We start from the raw sequence: 21,634 nt of genomic DNA on the forward strand, positions 1-21,634 counted from the left end.
CTCATGAAAATCAACATTCTGTAACTAGGAATAACATTTTCTCTCTAAAAAAACATACTACACTGTTGCCTCCAGAAGAAACCGTAATTTCATCATCGAATCAAATACATATTATCGACAACAATTTCTTTTTTGGAGGACCGACTTGAAGCTGTAGCGCGAGGACATATACACTAAACAATTGACACAGCAACACCCCAACCCCATAGTATAGGATACCAGAAATATGTCCTTGTTCGGTGGATTCCCAGTCAACGCTGCTCCTGCAACTATGATGGAATAAGGGGCCCATGCCATCAGGTAGCAGCCTGTCACCAAAAATGATGTTCGGAGGTTCCGGAGGTTTTGGTGGATAATCTTCATTTGCTCTTTCAGCTTGCATCCTTTACGTTTCTTACGCTGCAGGACGCCAACTGTCCTTATTTGAAACCTATTCGAGGGAAGTCCTGACGCCGACGCTTCAGCTCCACCTTGGGGTGAAGCGTTATGGAAAGTAGAAGACATTACCTTGGGTGTTTTCGGGGATTTTTGCAATGTATGTCCGGGCAGTCCGGCTGAGCTGGCATGGCCTGTGAAGTCGATCGCGGCGCTGATACTCTTAAGCCTAACTGCAGCATTCTCCTGCGCAGTAATTTTGTTTGTATGTCTCCGCACTATGCAAAACATTCTGGCATACACTGCTATAACCACAATCTGAAGAAACCAGACAAAGGCTGCAAATACTAAGCTCGGATAATAAAAATACGTAGTATCAAGAATGAAGATCATATTATTACTTTTAAACGAAAATGTTGCGAAAGATTTTTGTGTCAGGCCAGCGCACAGCAAATTTATGACCAGTACGATAAGAGCAATAACTATTGTACTAAAAGCAGCTCGCTTGCCATTGATTATAGCATCATACTTGAAAGGTAAGACGATATGCAGAAAGCGATCGAGATTCACAATAACTATGAATGTAGCACTTGTTAGTGAAGACCATCGAACGATGATGGAAACGGTCTGGCTTACCAAGTCCCAACTACCACTATCTTCCCAGCCTGCCCGAGTAACAACGACCTGGGTAATCAAGGAAATGGCCGTAAACAGGTCTGATACCGAAAGAGCGATGATGAAAACCTTCGTTGCTACACCAACGTGTAGTCGACTAATCGCTGTCAGGTTAATCGAATTCCCAGAGATGCCGATGAAGGAGATCAGGGACCACACAACAGCATAAGGAAGAAATAGTTCATAGTACCCATCCGATTTGATATTTTCGTTTGTTGTTGACATATTCATTGTTACTTCCATCACGGTTCGATATTTTTGTGTCCCTTAAGTGTGGTTTTCCCAGGAAGGCAGTAACCAGTTTTCTCAGATTTGCTTCAACATAATGGCAATACGCATTGCTCTCGTGTTGCTGGGCTTTAATTGACATGATTTCTTGTGTGAAAGAGACTTTCTTTTAACTTTTGCTTGTATAAGGAGGTTTGTCGTTGTGTTTGCAGTTAAGTTGGATGCACGGCATAAACAACACAAACATCAACCAAATCTTGATTAGATCTGTAACTGTGGGGTCACGTTTATTCCGACAGACAACTCAAAAGATCTTCTGGTCCTCTGAATAGTTTTACAAAACCATGGTCGGTGAGAGACATGTCCTGCTGCACTGTCGTCACCTTCCCAGAGAATGATTCCACCAAAAATACAGAGATACTAACATGATAGATACCGTGCCGATGCGGAGCAATTGCAGCTAGTTCACCCATTGAATTAAATTTGTTAGCAATGACAATTTTGCTTTGTCCGACAGTTAGCACACTAACCGCCAGACATGGTCAGTGCTTCGTAGCCAATCAAAACCATGGATTTTTATTGTTGTTGTTGTTGTTGTTAGATCTATCAACTTATCAGGCTTCATAATTATGTAGACGAAACGCCTAGCTGACACTCCCAGTAAGCTGAATCGGGGGAACAGTGACAGTGTTTTTGTTTAGCCATCATCGCGTGTATAAATAATAAAAATATTTTACGAAGGCGGTTCATTTTCTAAAGTGAACAGTGATTGATGTTTTCATAATTTGTTTATCATTGATTAAGATGAGGCAGAAACCTCTTTTTTGTGAAATGAAAGTGCAATTGCTTCTGCCTTGCACATTCAAAATAAATTGTGGGCATATAGGGGCAGACTCATCATAATGACGAAACGACCAGCTATCCGAATAATAATATGCAGCTCTTTTATAGCGCATAACACATAGGTAAGCATGTCCCTATGCATTTGGATGAAATTAAGGAAAGAAACTAGAAAGTAAGTAAAGAGTGTTAGGCACTGAATTCATTACAAGTTAAACACTTTTTCAGGGAAGTCTTTAATAATCAAGTGAACAGTGTCAAAGTTTTGTTTTAGCCAGCCTCGCGTGTATAAATAATATAAACATTTGACGTAGGCGGTTCATAAAGTAAACAGTGATCGACGATTCCATAATTTGTTATTTCATAAAGATTAGATTGAAACCTCTTTTGTGGTAGAATGAAAGTGCATTTGCTTTTACCTTCTACATTCAAAATACATTGGTGTTATATTGTCGACATGATTGACTGTAGCGGCGGACCCATCAGCCTAGTTTGACATCAATGAGTCATGACCCAGGATTCAATCAAAAACTAGACCAAGGTCTCTATTAAAAGTAAGGTGCGGTCCTAATCAGAAAAATGCGTGTGTTTCATCATTGAAATGTCTCTAGAAAAATGTCACGTCCAAAGAAATTTTTGTCTCGTGCTCACTCTAATAAAGTACAACCTGGAACGAAAAGAATCAACTGGCAGCAACCCAATTTCCCGTGCACGTTTTATGAGCAATTTGCAGAATTTAAATGCGAATGTTGGATAGGATTTTGAACGGCATTCGCATCAGGCGCATCTCTCCCCCTCTATTTCCTTCTTTCTCTCTCTCTCTCTCTCTCTCTCTCTCATTCTTTCTTTCTATCTCTCTATTTTAGACAATCTTCATCTAAAATGCTTTTTAGAGTGGACATAACTTATTAGTCTGCATTTACACGATATTTCGGGAACTTATAGCTCATTTTCTCGATCATTGTTAGACCGTTTCGGTCACAACTCTGTTGACATGGTTGATGCATCCATTCACATATTAAACAGGTATGATTTGAATGAAAGAAAGGAAACTTATTTCATACCTCACCATGGAGTGCGATTGCTTTTTATCGGAAGATTCTAGACTTGAGATTAAAATGAACAATTATTAGAGAACATTGATATCGAATATACGGCTTCTGTCGTCACCACCACCAAACCATAATCCCGACTGCCACCCCACAGACGACGATAGCATTGACCAAGGTAAACTGTTGCCATGTCGGGTTCTCATCAATGCTCTTTATCATGCTAGCCTCCCCAGGAACGTCTTGATCATCGTCGGGGTTGAATCCAAGAAACCAAAATAGATATGTTTTCCATCTTGGGGTATCTATATCAGATGGAATCAGATGCAAAAAAAATTATTATGTTTTAAAGATTTAAGTGTTAGATTATCTTGGTATAAAGAAATAACCAAAATCGAGTATCGGTCAAAATACTTTATTCGGTGTTGAGGTTGATTAACTTGTGATTAAGAATTTATTTGTTAGAATTATAGAATGAACTTCATTTGCTACCTGTTTCTGATAGAGTACATTATCGAATATTTGTTCAAACCTTTTAATCTCTATCAACTACACTTCCTTCTTACATTCCTTCCTTATTTCAGCAAGATAGAGCTACATACTTTCTTCGTTCTGCAGCTGCTAATTCCTGCGTCATTCCAAAACCCAGAAAACGGGCCGGCTCCCACTCTTTTCAATATCTTGCCCCCCGTCTTTGGAACACCCCCCCCCCCCCATCTCTCCGAAACCTCTCTTCTCTTGACCTCTTCAAAAAAACATCTCAAAACACACTTATTATAAACATAAACGTTAACTTGTCTTATGCCATCAACAGCGCTTTGTATCCTCTGGGAAAAAGCGCTATATAAATCCAATTATCATTATCATTAATAGGTTCAAACAGCAACGCATCATGGACGTCAAAGCAGAGGATTATATCTTGTACTATTTGTGGGACGCAACAAAAGATCCCCCCCTTTCCCATGAACAAAGGACAATCCTCTGCGCCGACGTCCACGGAACACATGTAGAAGATACGATTTTGACTTACATCGCTATGAGCTGTCAAACTGACAGGACAAAATTTCCCCAAAAAACTCCATAGCAGCTAGTCAATGTTATTTTTCTGATGTTATGACATGTAAGAATTATAATACTTGCCCCTTTTCTCCTTTTGCTTTTGACTTGAAAGTTCAACAGTTTGGGAACTATCTGTAGAAACATCAGTTGGCATTTTTTCTTGCATTACGAGTCTTTTCCGGACGTCCTTCACGGTTTTATTACTCCCTGCGTGAATGGTTGTAGTGTCGTTGTGATTTTGCTCTTCTTCTGGTGATTTCATTCCACGGGTCCAGAAAGTCTTGCCAAGTATCTGGTGAATAAAAATGATATCACTGCAATGCTATTCGCAAGCACGATGCAGAGAGCATAATGGTAGGGTAGGGTAGGGTATGGACCTGAACGATTGAATACGGAATGAATGTTTGTAAATGCCTGAAATTTAACTGGATCGGACGTTTTTCGTCTAAACCTGGTGGGTAATTCAAAAAGCTGTTCGTAAAGTTACGCACGACTTGAACTTGTTCTTAGGTCATAAAAAAATTATAATTATAGGGATATCACGTTGCACAAGAAAGGATCACCAGTCGTGCGTTAAGTCATTCGTATAAACACCCACCTGGACGCTTCATCTTAGCCGATAAGCCGTTCTTGGAATTGATTTTTGGGGTACAGACCGGCGTTTCATTCAACCGACATTAGTTGTCTGAAACCATAGGGTTAAAACAAATCAGTCAAAATTACTACTTAATCGGGTCAGCTGGGTGCAAATGTCTAGTCATAATTGATTATGTTCTTGTCGTATTTTACTAGAACAGAGTTATTTCTGACTAGAATGTACGTCAGAAGTGTGATCAGACATATCAGTTGCACCCAGCTGACCCGATCAACTAGTCATTCTTACTGATTTGTTTAAGAGAGCGAGTTGTCAAATCTGACCACTTTCCTTGATATTGATTGGCTGAGAAGCACTATCAAGTACTGTGGTATCTGTCAGATAAAACTTTCTTGATAGGCCTATTGGATAAAACGTCTGGCAAGCCATTTCATGAAAGACTTCACTGACACCGAAACTTCGGCCTGATTTACGTTTGGGAGTTGAGTATTTAAGCGTACTTTGAAAATCACATATGAGATCATTTCAAAGTAATTACTTCTTTTCAAATCAAAGCTGGTCTTAAAAAATATACATTTGGGGATTAGTTTATGATTTCATTTGTACATAGTAAATGTATGCCTTGAGAGAAAAGGGACTTGTTTTGTTACTTGGCGACATAATTATTGCGGTATGAATGTGTTGAATAGTGAATTGGTGTGTTATCATCCAGTTGGGTCTGCATTACAAGACTACGATGCTCACAATGTTGCACTATGGGTCAGGAACCTGGCCAGATGTGAGTAGTTGATGGCGTAACGTGGAGCTATCAACTTGATCAAGACTGCTGGCTCGTATGCCGTTTACCGGAACTGCAGTTGCATCTTTTCTATTCTTGCCGGATTTTCCCAACATTTTTCTGTGTTTCTTGTCTTAACACTGTACAAAAAAAATTGGGTAAAAATTTTACCACCACGAGGGTAATTATGCGTCCAACCAATTTTGGGCAGTATTTTACCTAATGCGGGAAGCATATTCTCAAGTAAGGTTAAAAAAATAGGCAGCAATTACTTTAGAATAGGCAAATTTTCATCAGTCACACTGGATAAATAAAATGCCCAAAAGAAATGCCCAATGTTGGATGGACACACAATTACCCTCATGGAGCACTTTTACCCAATATTTTTTTTGAGTGAATGTGCTGTCGGTCATCCAGCGTAAACATGTTAACCTCCAAACTTTGCGTCCACTGGTTGCATGAGCAGTTACATTACCTGATTGAGTGTGGGCTTAGAGGTGAACAGGCTGATGGTCCAAGTCACAACCAGGCACACCAGGGTCACGATGCAATTGTAGTAGAGGAAGTGGACATTCTTGACAACCGAAGGTCGGACATCCTGCGATCCACAGGCTGGGGCAGGATAGACAATGTCAAGGATCATCCGTATCACACCAAGAACCACCCCGACGGAGAAACCCCAAAAGGCTCCCTGATGACAGGAAGGAGAAAGAGAAAGTTGTAAAAACCATCGTTACTCTTTTAGAGTTTGAAATTGTAATTCCTTCCAAACTGAAAATCTTCTGCGAGAGATTTTCATATGAAGATTTGATGTAAGAACACTTTGTTAAAATGTTCATTCATACATAAATAATCTTAATTTTAATGTCCTCTTTTACATATCCGATACCAGAGGCGTCGATCATAGGGGGGCAGGGGGGGCAACCGCCCCACCAATGAAAATATTGGGGGGGGCAAACATATCGTTTTGCCCCCCCCCCCCAATAATTCCGCATGTGCAAAAAATAAAATAAGATTGTAATGTTACACAGAAATCAGCAAGCGAGATTGAGATACGCAACTCGTTCTTCATCTAAAATCGTGCTCAAAATGTCCGGTTTTCAGATTAGAATAAAACAAAATTTCAGCTCGCGCTTCGCGCTCGCATCATTTCTGTAGCAAAGACCCATACTTTTCATGATTGAATAGGTGAATAGAATGTCCCGTTTTCAGTTCTATACCTCAAAAAGAACTCCCACTTCGATATGCAATAATCTTTTGTTGGATATATTTCTTGTTCTTTATTAAAAACGTCAATTAAACTCTCTTTTTTTAAGATCAAAATATCAAAATTTTCAGCTCGCGCTTCGCGCTCGCATCTATTATTTTTTAAATTTTTGAAAATTTAATTTGTTGGTGAGATGTGTGTGTGTGTGTGTATATATATATATATATATATATATATATATATATATATATATATATATACATATAGGCATATGAGTGTGTGTGTGTGTTTGAGTCTGTTTGTTTTCTGTGATCGAGCGCCTTTGGAAAGTTGATTCATGATTTTGCCCCCCCCCCCCAATCTGAAAAATGGATCGACGCCTTTGTTCGATACATAAGGTGGATCAAAAAAGGTGTGTCAAACCTAGTTATACGATGTGTTTTCAGCATGTAAAGCATATACATAGCTCTTATCACACACTACAGATCAATTTGAGAAATCTCTAAAAACATACCTCTTTTCCAAGAAGCCATTTCCTGTTTATCTCCTTATGCATTTGTATTGTATTGATGTATTTTGATATTTAACGTTTGTAAACGCTGTATTTTATATAGTCTACTATGGAGAGCGTACCAAATGCTGGTTGTTATTATCATTAGTATTATTATCACTAAAAACCAATGAGATTAGAATAAAACTGCTATGGATGAAAAGCCAATGGTGAATTCAAAACTATAGGATGGATCTATTAGAAAATAGCTTATAGGATTTGAGTTCTATATACCTTCTCGTTGGTTCTGACTGAGAGTACTCCAGAGACGAAGCAGACAAAGATAGGTGGAGCAAAGTAAGATTGCAGAGACTGGATGTACTGGAAGAGTTGGCCACCTTGTGCTACCTGGACTATGGGAACCCACAGGATACTGATGGCAACGAGGACAAGGACGAAGAGCCTTAAGAGATAAAGATAAAACCGAGTTGTATGATCTGCTAAATAAATAATGAATGGCGGAATCATCTTGATCATTGTATATGCTTTTCTATTCAATTCAATTTGCATTATTTCATTCTCGATTAACACTATGCGTAATACCGAAAATATAAGGGACTAGTAACAAGCAAAAGTAATATGAAAACGAAATGGACAACTGCATAAATAAAGCCAAGAGGCCTTGTATGAGCACAGTTCCCACATTATGGATTACGTAGATTGCATTGTAAAGAAAGGGTAAGAAAAAAATATGTTACAAGGTAACAATAGAAATACAAAATTTCAGATAATAATAACTGTAGATTTGTAGAGCGGACATACAGATAAGTTGCATAAAACTTATTCAAGCCAATTACACCTCTGATGTTGCGTTTTTACAAGCTTTGATTTCTGTTTGGTCAAGTAGTCATGAAAAGCAGCTGTTATCCCTACGACACTTTTCACGCTGTTTAGTTTACATTCCCTCACATCGCAAAAGAGTAGTAAAAATAAACGCCAAAACAGCTTCACTTATATTTTTTTATCAAATATGAAGAAAAGTTTCTTCCATGTTCATGCATGCATGAAGTATGATGAGTGAAATAAGGAAATAAAAAATCAGTCAGATTGTTCTATAACTTGAAATCTTTTTTTTAATCATCCATATACCTTCCTACTATCATCAACTCTCGGTTCTTTGCATTCGGACGTAGGCGGCGCCACAGGTCCATGGTGAAAATGGTGCTCCCACTGTTGAATATGGATGTTAATGAGCTCATCAGGGCGGCGATCATGACGGCCATCATCAATCCACGAGCACCTGCAAAAGAGTTATGAAAACACACAAGTGATTAGGGCCCCGTCCGTCTCACAAAGAGTTGCGATTGATCCGATCAACCGCAACTATGGAAAGTCAGCAACGTCAACATTTAAAGAGAAATGCCAGTAGTTGCAGTAAACACTGATTTCATGAGAAAGTCTGTAAAACAAGGCTTAATTGTCAGTATATCATCGAGGATCTAGATCTGGTACAGTTACATAAACTGAACTTTGTGAAATCTTGAAATCTACGCTGAAAAATGTTCACACTGAAGATCACCAACACAGATAGGCACACGTGGGACAGTGTATTATTATTGCTGGAATAAAGACCCGACGGAAGTGACCGAATCCGCGCTTATTTTGCTTATTTCTCAGCAATTACACCATTTCTTCCAGAATCCTTTGGCACATATTTTTTATTCATACAAACAGACACTTGGGTGGTCATTATATTAGATTCTGTAAAAAGTCATTTTGAGATCGTTACCAGAACTGGAATTTATCTTTAAAGTGCATGTTTGTTCAAGATTTTTCTTACTATGAAAATTCAGCGTGCTTTTCTTTCCCCATTCCACAGAGTGGAGACCTTTGAAGGACCTTCGTGCTAATTTCCAGAAGAAAAAATTTATGATATAATGATTGATTGATTTTCATATAGTTTGGATTGATTGATCGGATCAATCGTAACTCTTTGTAAGAAGGGGCCCTAATTTGTATGAATACTAATAATAAAATCTGATTTCTTGAATGCTATATCAGATATATTGCATTCATCAGCAAGGATATATTGCACTCATCTTCGACTTGTGTAATATTCATACTGATAAAGACAATGTATATGATATACTACGAAAGTGCATCAATTATATTAATATAACTTACCGATTGGCATAAGTCTGAGGATGAGCAGTGGGTAGGCTATGTTTGAACACGAGGTTGGGTTCTGGCAATACTTCATACACGATTCACTGTCTATACACGCAACCTCATCTAATACACAATAATAAGATAAAGAATCCTGATAGAAAGTAAAACACAATCCTCAATTTCCACAATGAACCCATTATCTTCTGAAACCTGTAATCATCTTGGATTGCAACACTGTCCATGACATTCAAAGAATGAAGAGGTTAGGGTTGTGACGTCATACCTGTATAAAGGACTCGAGCGATCATTCCTGGCATCACGATGAGGAATTGTGGGAGAAACTTGAGGTAACTTGCGACGATAGAGGCGCCCTTCGCGTGTGTGACATTCTTGGCTGCAAGGGAACGTTGTACAATGACCTGTATGGGAAATAAGGCTGAGGTAAAACAGGCACGAGCATAATATCATAACATAATGATTAAGGTTTTCCTGGTTATAATATACAATCTGTGATGCAGTTGGCAAAGGTATCAGGGGTTCCCCAAGGCGCATTTATCTTTTATCTAATATAAAGACCAACCTTCACGAGTTAATCGTACTAAGCAAGTATTAGCTGATAACTGTAGTACATAAAACTTAGTGCACTTTTAAGTAAATGGCCAATGAAGAAAAGCCTACAGGCTTTAATACATAAATGTCATGTTCTAAAAATATTTGATTTAATATTCTGATCAACTAACAATTGAAATATAGAAGGTACAGTGCACTCTTTTTACTCATAGATTGATGTAGGCATCTCTCGTGATTTAATCCGGTACACTATATAATGGTGTGTTCTACTATCATTTCATAAGTATTCATTCTCAGAAAGCCGAATTACCTTAATCTACAGCTCATGATACAATTTTGATTTACAAATAATCCAAGATCCGGGCAAAGATCACTCTGAGGAAATAGAATATAAGAACTGTAATGCAATTAGTTTGCACTTCCAGCACTTTACAAGTTCATGGGTGGCCAAGCTTCATAGAACTCCAAAATCAACATTTTAGATTACCTGGTCAGTACACCAGTACCAAGTGCCAATCACCATGATACCAAGAGCGGTCCCGGGCCATGGTTGATCCGAAGTAGTTGCATCCCGGATCATACTAAAGGCGTCTTGTCTCGGGTATCCGCAGGTGGAATGCGTATCGTTCAGTGCGGAAGATGGAATAGACTGCATGTATTCTAGTCTTAGTTGTTCCAGGCTCCCTATCTTGATAAAGCCTGCGCAGTTCCAATGGATAATTAACGTAAAACAAATTAGGATACCACGATTTATTCAAAAGGGAGAAAATATATTGTTTCACTTGATGTTTGGAAGACATAGTTGTAGTATTCAAAACTTACTAGGCCTACATAATAAAATGTGGCATTACGAATTTCCCAGAGTACGGTGTTAAATTGTTTAGTCCTATGATTTTTTTATATTCAAATATTTAAAGTCATTTACAAGTAATCATTTCCTGCAAGTTCTATAAAATCATAACGTATATGCATTATGCAACAGTTCAGATTCAGGTAGTATAAGAATCATGAAATAATTCATCTTTGTGTGTGTGTGTGTGTGTGTATTCCAAAGCAACGTCACAGTCATACAAATCATATGACGCGCTATAGTACAGTATCTTGTCTGTGACACGATTGCCAGGCCGACTTTCGTGTGACGGGGCCTGAGTTCCATGTTTCAATTATAGGCTATAATATGCTGCATGTGCACTGTAAAAAAATATTGGGTACATTTTTTACCACCACGAGGGTAATTATGTATCCAACCACTTTGGGGTAATATTTTACCCAATGCGGGAAGAATATTTTCCAGTGAGGTTAAAAAAATAAGCAGCAATTACTTTAGAATGGGCAAAATTTTATTCTCACGGGATAAATAAAAACGCCCAAAAGAAATGCCCAATGTTGGTTGGACACATTATTATCCTCATGGGGCACTTTTATCCAATATTTTTAGAGTATGTATATCATATACGCATTTAAGAAAACTAATCAGATTTGCGGTCCGTTTTCATAAAGAATTACAGCAATTATAAGTTTTAACATTACGGTAACTACCATGAACACGTTGGGTTTGATTGGATGTTGAGCCATGTTACCATGGTAACTGTCATAATACTAGTGATGTAACTCTTTATTTAAAGGGTCTCAGAAACATGATTGGTCTGATCTATCATAGCTCGCTTACTTGTTACCATGAGATATGAGCCGCCAATAAGCATGATCAAAACTTGGAGAGTATCCGTATAGATCACCGCTGCAAGGCCACCTGTATACACGGGTATAATGATAACTCATTTGAAATACAGTTTATATTATCATCGTGATAAAGAATTGTCGAAAAGGTGACTTGCTAAAACTAAGTATATGAATACCAGAACGATTGACCCACGTCTATGACAAGTTCGTTTCGATTAAATCAGGAAAAGCAAAATAAGTTTTGTGAATGTCCATAAAATGCGGATTTTTTTTCAGATTCTCATCCATTTATGGCATTTCTGGGTAGAATAGGCCCGCTACCAGAGTCCCGTCTTACAAAGAGTTGCGATTAATCCGATCAACCACAACTATGGAAAGCCAGAAACGTCAATATCTAAAATGCATTTATTTGTTCAAAATATTTTATAGATCTGGGCTCCGTTTCATAAAGACTTGTTATAATAGCAAATGTAAGATTCTATGACAAATTTACTATCAACCAATCAGAGTTAAGGATATTAGTGACATATAACTGTTATTCTCAATTTGTTATGGTAACAAGTTTTATGAAACGGACCCAGATGTAAAGTCATGCATTCATTGTTTTCTTGAAGATTCAGTGTGCATCTCTTTGCTTACAAAAGGACATTATGCAAACTTCCTGTAGAAAAATATGACGTTGATGGATTTGCAAATTGATCGGATCAATTGCATCTCTTTGTAAGACGGGGCACAGGACATGAATTACACACAAGATGGGATCGTGTACGGTATAAGCAATAATTTCACATGTTTAACTGCATTCATATACTCAATTCCAATAGATTATCATGATTATAGAGACTGCATTCCATATTATTTTCATTCGTTGATAACTGGTTAACGCAATGCCTCGTCATGATAGAGGTTATCATGAAAGAAACATCCGACCAGGAAATGAAATTCGAGAAGAAAGGGTAGATTGCTGAGAATTACTATAATTTGCAATATACCTGGATTGATTATAATTTTTTCCTTTTTTCCTTCCTGAAAAACACAGGAATGAGCATCATGGAGGACCTCATCAAAAGCAAAATTGATCTCTTGAAAGCAACTTTTAGATATGAAGCTGTAGAACAAGCATGGACAACAGATGGAAAAGTCATTGCTCTGATCAAAGCTCAAAATGGAAAGAAAGTGACAAAACTCATATCAAGTGACAGTGACCTCTCCAACTTGCCCCAGGCATAGATGACGACTTCTTCCCATACCTTACCAACCAAAGCCAATTGGGCGGAATTTATTATGATCTGGTCTAATTCAATGTAATTGTGGTTCCTGGACTATTGGAATTTAGTGCTCCTACTTTTGAACTTTCATTGCTTTTGCAATTTTTTATGTTTGTACATATGTATATATACATCATATTTTGATTTAATTACTTGCATGTATTTTTACCTTCTGGACTTCCTTTTTTTCTCTTCTTCTGAGGTAATATTCTAATGGAAATGATGACAAGTGAGTGTGAGTGTCAATTAACCCCTGAGCAGCTCAGGACTGAGCTTGCTATGTTTTCTCAAAATAAATTTTCTATTATGCACCTTAAATGTAGAAGCTTGAATAGAAAGTATTCTGAAATAGAGACTTTATTGTATTCATTACATTATTAATTTGATGTAATTGCTTTTTCTGAAACCTGGATAAAAGAGAACACTGCACCAGAATATATTTTTAAAGATTATAGATATGTCGGATTAGGCCGTCATAAAAGACATGGCGGTGGTGTTTGCTTTGGTATCAAAAATAGTATTGATTTTGTAAACAGATGTGATCTTAATATTTTTTGTGATACATGTGAAAGTTGCTTTATTGAAATTCCTAACCTGGGTAGAAACCTCATAATTGGAGTATTTTATAGACCCCCTGAAAAATCAATCAATGAATTTATTAATGTTCTTACCAATATTGTTGAAAAGGTTAATGGTGAGCAGAAACATTGTATATTTTTGGGTGATTACAATATTGATATAAAAAAGATTGATCAATTGAATTATGTTAATGAATTTCTTGAAATGATGTCATCATTTTCTTTTTCCCCACTAATAAGTCTACCCACCAGGATTACTCAAACTTCGTCAACTTTGATTGATAATATTTTTGTTAATAACTCATGTAACCTTTATTATGGTTCTGTTATCTGTGATGTTTCTGATCATTATCCAATATTTTTTATTTTTTATTATTCGTTGCCAACGAAGTCGAGTAAAAAATTTCATAAACGGCAAATTACTGAAGATGGCATCCTTAGGTTCTTACAAAGAATATCAGAGTTTGACTTTTCTTGTATTTATGACAGTCACAATATTGCTGACCCTAGCTTGCTCTATGATGAATTCATGAAAATTATTCTTGAAATATATGAAATTAGTTTCCCATTAAAAGAAATAGTAAGCCGAAAACAAAAGAATGATTGGTTTAATATTACACTCAAACGTATGTATAGAAAGAAGAACAGGTTGTATGCAAACTTCATAAAGAAACCTACGGATAATAAAAAGGCAAAATATAAATCTTTTAAGAATAAATATGTGAGTCTTGTTAGAAAAACTAAACAAGAATTTTATTACTCTAAATTTAATAAAGTAAAAAACAATCTTTGCAAAACATGGAAAGTTATAAATGGTTTATTAAACAAACAGAAACCTGAAACCTCTGATAATAACTTAGTTTTTAGGTATAATGAAATAGAAATCAGAAATGAAAATGACATTGCACTTGCATTTAACGAATATTTTACCAATATTGGACATACTATCACTAACAACATTGCAAGAGGTAATATTGATTATAGTTTTTACCTGAAAAACACCCTGCCTTGTTCTTTATTTCTCATACCAATTACAGAACAGGAAATTATTAACATTGCAAATTGTTTACAGAATGGAAAAGCCCCAGGAATTGATGGTGTTGAAAATGTTGTTGTAAAAAGGACAATTCATATTTTATGTAAACCATTATGCTTTATTTTCAATTTATGTATTCAAGAAGATATATTTCCTGATAGTTGTAAAATATCACAAGTTATTCCTGTATATAAATCTGGTTCAAAAAATGTTTTCTCAAATTATAGACCAATTTCCTTATTATCATGTTTCTCCAAAATGCTGGAGAAATGTATTTATACTAGGCTAATTACATATTTTAACAATAATCATATACTTTATCAAAAACAATTTGGTTTTAGAGAAAAACATTGTACATCTCATGCTCTGATAGATTCTTTAAATGACATTATAAATGCTTATGAGAATAACGAAATAACGTTTGGAGTGTTCATTGATCTGAAAAGGCGTTTGATTGTATTAACCATGACATATTGCTTAGTAAATTATCTTTTTATGGAATACGAGGTATTTCCCTTAAATTAATACACAATTATTTAAGTAATAGAAAGCAATGTGTTCATTATAATTCATGTCATTCTGCGTTCAAGAAAGTATCAATAGGCGTACCGCAGGGTTCAATCCTCGGTCCTCTTCTGTTCCTTATATATGTTAATGATCTTCATCTCTGTTCTAATTTATTAAAATTAGTTCTTTTTGCTGACGACACAAATATATTTTTTAGCCACAGTGACATAGGTTATTTACAACAAAATATGAATATTGAACTTAATACATGAATGGTTCTCTATTAATAATTTAGCTCTGAATATTCAGAAAACAAATTTTATGGTCATCAGTAGAAACAATGTAGATAAAAAAATCTGTTAAATTATATATTAATGATACTGAAGTAGAAAGGGTGGAGAGTGTAAAATTTCTTGGAATTCACATTGATGATAATTTAAAATGGAAAAGTCATGTTAACAAAATAAACTCCCTCATTTCTAGAAATATAGGTGTTTTAAATAGATTACGTGAATTTGTCCCACAAAATATTATCTTAATGCTTTATAACACTTTAATTTTATCATATCTCAATTATGGAATTATTGTTTGGGGGTCTTCAAATAAATATTTATTAGATAGAACTTTAGTTTTACAAAAAAGAGTAATCATAATGATATCTTATTCTGGTTTCAGAGCTCACACTGCTCCACTCTTTCTTAAGTTTAAAATATTGCCTGTGTATGAATTATATAGTTACAATCTTGGTATCTTTATGTATTTATACTATAAGAAATTACTTCCAATAAATTTTTATTCTTTATTTTGTAAAAATTCTGATATTCACAATTATGATACTAGAAGAAAATCTGATTACCGTGTATCATGTGGGAAATTATCATTATCCCGAAAGTCAATAATTCATAATGGTCCTGTATTCTGGAACAGTCTCCCTGAAGATGTCAAAAGTTCTCTATCCCTTAATGTATTTAAATATAAACTTAAAACATTTCTTCTACAAAAACTTTAATTTCCTAGACTAAGTTACTTTTTTTTTTCTAGTCTTTCTCTGCTAAACTCAAACTTTTATTGACAAAATTGGGATTATGTTATAAGTTTTTAACTTTTTAAATGATCCCCCACATTTACATATACTGTTTCTCTTCTTGTCTGATTTAAGTATTGTTCATATTTTGGTATATTGTTTTGTGTAGTGTATGTTTTCTTTAAGCATCGGAATATATTGTACTGTATTTTGTAATACCATCTTTACTCTGTATTGTTCTTTTTATGAAGTGTGGAAATAAATGAATCAATCAATCAAATCAATCATTCCATTTATATATTTCTTTCGCTTATCAGCAAATTACATAAACCGCAACACTAAATTAATCCAATAAAGTTTGCAATGGTAAATCACCAACACGTGCCTTACACTGCATCTGCCGGTATAGCATTACAATAACTATGGAAATACCAACACTTTATCTACATCTATTTTGATATCAATAGTTTATTGTAGTATTATTATAGTATCGACAATCATAATGCATGGTATTTTCATTACCTGTAATGGTGTATACAGCAGTTACAGCTAAGAGTACAAATATTGAAGCGTATATGTTCCATTGAAAAGCCTGTTGAATGAATACTGCTCCAGCGAAAATATCAACCTGTAAAAAAAAAATCATTAAAAATAAACACATGCTTCATCATTTAACTTTATATGCTGGTGCTTTGAATGGGTTTTAATGGGTTTTGATTTTTTTTTTTATCGATTTGGTTGAATTATAAAACACATTTTAATGAAATACTCTAAATGGCTTGTTAGATTGTAACAATAAACATGCCAACGAGAGAATATTTCTCATTATATGTTTTTTTTTATTCCAACATCGTTTGAAACAAAAATTTTGATGACATTTAATATGATTTCAATGTATATGAATTACACTTAAGTATAGTAACATCGAATCAAATTTTATGCATCCGTTTTGATTTCTCGAATGATCATTCACGAAGCATGGACAAAGGATTACTTAATGAATATTCCCGAAACATTGATAAAAATCACCATATTTCTTTAAAATGTCGTTCAATATGTTTTATTCATGATTCAAATTTGGTAGAAAATGTATACACAATGATACAAACATTACATTCACATTATATTAATTAAATAACATACATGTATATACTCACGGATATTTTTGTAAATACATAAAGGAAAAGTGCAAGGATAGACATCGCTATCCGAAGTCGTTGACCTCCGTAACGAACACGGAGATACTCGGGCATCGTGTAGACCTGTTAGGAACAACACATTACATGGGTATTCCTAGTTATTTTAGTTCAAAAGTTTGAAGCGTTTAATATGAGTTTATAAATAAATGCCTTCGATATGCCTATTTACATTCATATTCCATTTTAATTATTTCTTTGAAGTGTTCAATTGAGAGACAAGAATGGATTTACATATGCAGTTTAATAATCATATCATAACAATCATTAATGATAATATTTTCAAAGATACACTGTTTTTATAATAGATCAGTTCCCTTCTATATGGCAGAGTCAATTGCATTTAATAAAACAATGATTATGTTTTATTAAATGAAATGTCACGATTCAAATAATTTGTAAATCATATTAAAGTTATCATTATATTTCATGTCATAAATTAAATAATTCTACCAGTTCGTTTATTTCCAAATAACTCCACATTGCAAGGTGTAAATACCATCACAAAAATAAAACTCATTTTTTCCATGCAAGCACGAACAGAGCCAGCACAAAGCCAAATTCAATCTCATTCAAATCAAACATCTCCGAGTCTTGGTCAACACAACTACCGGTACATTGGACTGAATAACAATGCACTTTATGATTTTACGACGCATTGCCAAATTTGTCCAAGAGATATTTCAATAATATTTTATTGGCGGAGTTCTGACCCGCATCACAAAGTAATAATCGAGTACAATTCAAAGAATGGATATGTCTTCTTTATAAATATGTCTGAAGTAATATGGGTTCATATCATCCATGTACCACCACCACATGCACTCTCGCTCCTATCAAATACCAAAGTGTTAGAACATAATGTTATGTCACTATTTACAGCAGAGAAATATAAAGGAGCTTACCCCAGAAGAGACGTAAACAGGGAGAAAGATCCATCCCAAAAGAAGAATGGCATATCCAGACTATCGTGTCAAAGAGAATTATGAAGAGATAACAATCGATCTTGCTTAGATTTCACGTACATGTATTAAGCTCCGAATATAATCAAAATAGTTATATATTCTACTGCCTTGTTGCAGTTGAAATATTTGGAATCACTTTTAACACTATAAACTTTCATTTTCATCATGGAGGTCAAAGTTACGTAATTTTCGTTATTGGTTGGTAAATGATAGTGGTAATTTTTTTTCGTGGTTTCGTCATCCGGCGATATTATAAGTGCGTTGGTAATCAAATGATTAATCGCTAGATTCTTCTGACAGGACCTAATTAAATCACACTTCATCTGCTTACTCATTACAGAGGGATAGAGAGAGAAAGTGTGTGTGTGTGTGAGGGTGTGTATGTGAGAGAGAGAGGGAGAGAGAGAAAGGGAGACAAAAGAGAAAAGAAAAATGAGGTAATTTGGGGTGGTTTACTTTAATTTCCCTTCCATTTATTATTACCATAACTTCATAAGCCGCCACTGCTAGACCCGATGCTGCACCGGTCCCTGCCAATCCGATAAAATGTCCGGTTCCAATGTTACTTGCAAATAATGATGCACCAATCTGCAAACCAGTGAGATACAGCTATACTCAAAATATAATAGGTACTAAAATTGCGAGAGTTGTGGAACCACGTACTGAATATCCTGCCAAGTATATACAACACATGTTTTTATTCAACGCATGTATGCTAAAAATCACAATTTTGCATTGTTATTTGTACCAGACACTCAGACTCAAGATGTAACAGTAACCATACAACGGTTTTAATATGAACACAATTTAATTTTTTTAAACCAGGGCACTGTTCGGTAAACAAAAAACTTCGAGTGAGCAAGTGAGCAAATAATGATTTATTCCATTGTATATTTAGAATGTAAAAGGTCAGGCTGATGAAATTAAACATTTTATGTTTTCAGATTTAAAGCAATGTTGTTACAAAAAATCTTTTGGGGCAGTGTGGCATAATAGTTATGGCATTCCCAGTGTGAATTTCATTATCAAAATTATTATTAGGACTTAATTTTTGTACCTTCATAATCCATATCGTCAAGTATCAGTTACCATTTTCTTACAGCCAAATTAAATACGTCGAAATTGTGTCTTGATTCCAAGCATTGCTTTAATTTATTAATTTTTTTTGGGGGGGTAAGGGTGTGTATTTTGTAAAGACGCCTGTTACATACCGGTAACCACCACATTGAACGGCCTGCAAGGAAGTAACCGCTGGCATTGCCCCTGTTAGTTCTGTACATAGACTGGGTGAAGAAAGAGAGTTGTTTTTTATATCATTTTTACAATAATATTAGAGTTACCCCAAAACGGTGATTCTATATACAAAACGGTGAACACCTGAAAACCACTCAAGGTCCCACGAGCACTATCTCTCTCATTCTCTCCATCCCTCTTCAGCTTTCTCTCTTTACAAAACAAAACTGGTGATGATTGGTGTCGATAAACTTGAAGGACCGAACCAGTCATTTTACTCTGGTGTTAGATTGTTCGCGTTTGTTCAACGCCTATGGTGTTGAAGTAAACTAAATATGGTAAGTTAACTGTTGAACAGTTAACTTACCATATTTAGTTCACTTTTATACTCTTTGGTGTTATGTTTAATATATATGGTGTAAGTTTAACACCACACGGTGTGGTTCTCTAGGACACTAACGGTGTCAAGGTTAACACACCAATGTTTACAATGTATCTCCCTTTATTCTCCATCCAATTCTCTCTTTCTTGGTCTTTCACTCGTCTTAGAAACATACATGTTATCAAGAATTAGATAAACTACGATTTGCATGAAACTGAAATAAAAAACTGATGCTGATTGCATGAAAAAGTACCCCCCCCCCCAGCTTTGATTTCCAATATAATTATTTTTGGTTAAATCAGCCCAAAAGGGCCAAAGATAATTCAAGCGAAGAAGGTTGATAATATACTTACCCATAAACCGACAATGATGACGAAGACGAAATAGATGACGATGATGACAACGTCTGTCACACCGATTTTACCTTCATAATCTTGGTTTCCGTCTGTCCCTGCCATGTTTCATGACACTACCTGGATTAGTTTTCCTTTTTGATAATCGCGAATAACTTCACTATAGGTGAAAGAGATACCAAAGTCCATGCTAAATATAGTAGCAAAGCAATGATAGTTTATCACAGGCATGCAGCCACCACCCTCCGTATATTCTGTTCTTCTTATTATAATTATTATCGTTATTTTGTTGTTGTTGCTGCTGCTTATCATTATTATTGTTGTTATTATTACTATTATTATCATTCTTATTATTATTATTATTATTATCATCATCATCGTCATTATCATCATCATTATCATTATTACTATTATTTTTATTTTTATTATCATTATTATCATCATTATCATTATTATTATCATTATTATCATTATCTGTTATTATTCAGGTGGTGCTGCGGAACAGTTTCGGAAGGGGGGGGGGGGGTGACTATGCAAAAACAAAATCAGATGGTAAAACGTTTTCTATCATGTTTATTAAATAAAATGGGGTTAGAAGCCCCATCCTCCCCCACCCCTCCCCATCTGCGACAGCTATTATCATCACCATTACCATTCTCACTACATGTAATATATTTGTCGTTGTAATTATCATTACTATTATTTCCACCAATTAACGCATCGTCACACCATCACCACCATCACCATAATTACGACCACGTAGCCTACTCCTTCTTCATCACCACACCCGTCACAACTACCAGGCGTCACAATCACAACACCTACCACAACTCCATCTCCACGATCACCACTACTACCAGGTTTTTGTCATCGCCATTGTGACCAGACAAGGTGGCTCAGTGGTAGAGCGCCTGCCTCGTGATGAACAGGAAGACATGGGTTCGATCCTGAGGCGGGATTTCAGGCGCTCGACGCATTAGGTGTGGAGAAGGGTAATAATAACATGATCATTTACCGGGCCCACTCGGAGAACAGTTCATAGGAGCTGCAATGTCTACCCTGAGAGGTATTACTACCACACCTGTCACATTTTCATCATTACCACCATCACTATGCTTACAATACCTTTATCACCACCATCATCACCACACCTACCATATCTTCGTCACCAGCATCATCACAGTCACCACACTTTCATAACCTCCACCATCACCACACCTTCATCACTAACACCATCACTATGTTTACAACACCTTTATCACCATTATCACCACACCTACCACACCTTAATCACCACCACCATCACCACACCTTTATCATCACATTTACCAAACCATCATCAAGACACCTACCACACATTCATCCCCACCACCATCA

At 35.7% G+C, this 21,634-nt stretch overlaps 1 protein-coding gene across 2 annotated transcripts; it reads right to left on the reverse strand.

Annotated features, from left to right (window-relative positions):
- Window positions 1-20,421, reverse strand: LOC129265671 (sodium/mannose cotransporter SLC5A10-like). 2 transcript variants are annotated; one of them, XM_064100246.1, is made up of 15 exons: window positions 20,258-20,421; window positions 19,501-19,572; window positions 18,773-18,877; window positions 18,230-18,289; window positions 17,286-17,390; window positions 16,651-16,756; window positions 11,705-11,785; window positions 10,523-10,734; window positions 9,749-9,884; window positions 9,481-9,588; window positions 8,446-8,596; window positions 7,591-7,729; window positions 6,075-6,290; window positions 4,308-4,518; window positions 1-3,472 (listed from the first exon to the last, which is right to left on the reverse strand). In XM_064100246.1, the coding sequence occupies exons 1-15, from the start codon at window positions 20,360-20,362 to the stop codon at window positions 3,285-3,287; spliced, it is 1,995 nt and encodes a 664-aa protein (XP_063956316.1). In that variant the 5' UTR covers window positions 20,363-20,421; the 3' UTR covers window positions 1-3,284. The 2 variants fall into 2 exon arrangements, with proteins under 2 accessions (XP_063956316.1, XP_063956311.1); XM_064100241.1 differs by having other exon boundaries at window positions 7,591-7,759; window positions 20,258-20,406.
- Window positions 20,422-21,634: the final 1,213 nt, after the last annotated feature.

This window comes from Lytechinus pictus, chromosome 1 (assembly GCF_037042905.1).
Source record: "Lytechinus pictus isolate F3 Inbred chromosome 1, Lp3.0, whole genome shotgun sequence".
Lineage (NCBI taxonomy): Eukaryota > Metazoa > Echinodermata > Echinoidea > Temnopleuroida > Toxopneustidae > Lytechinus > Lytechinus pictus.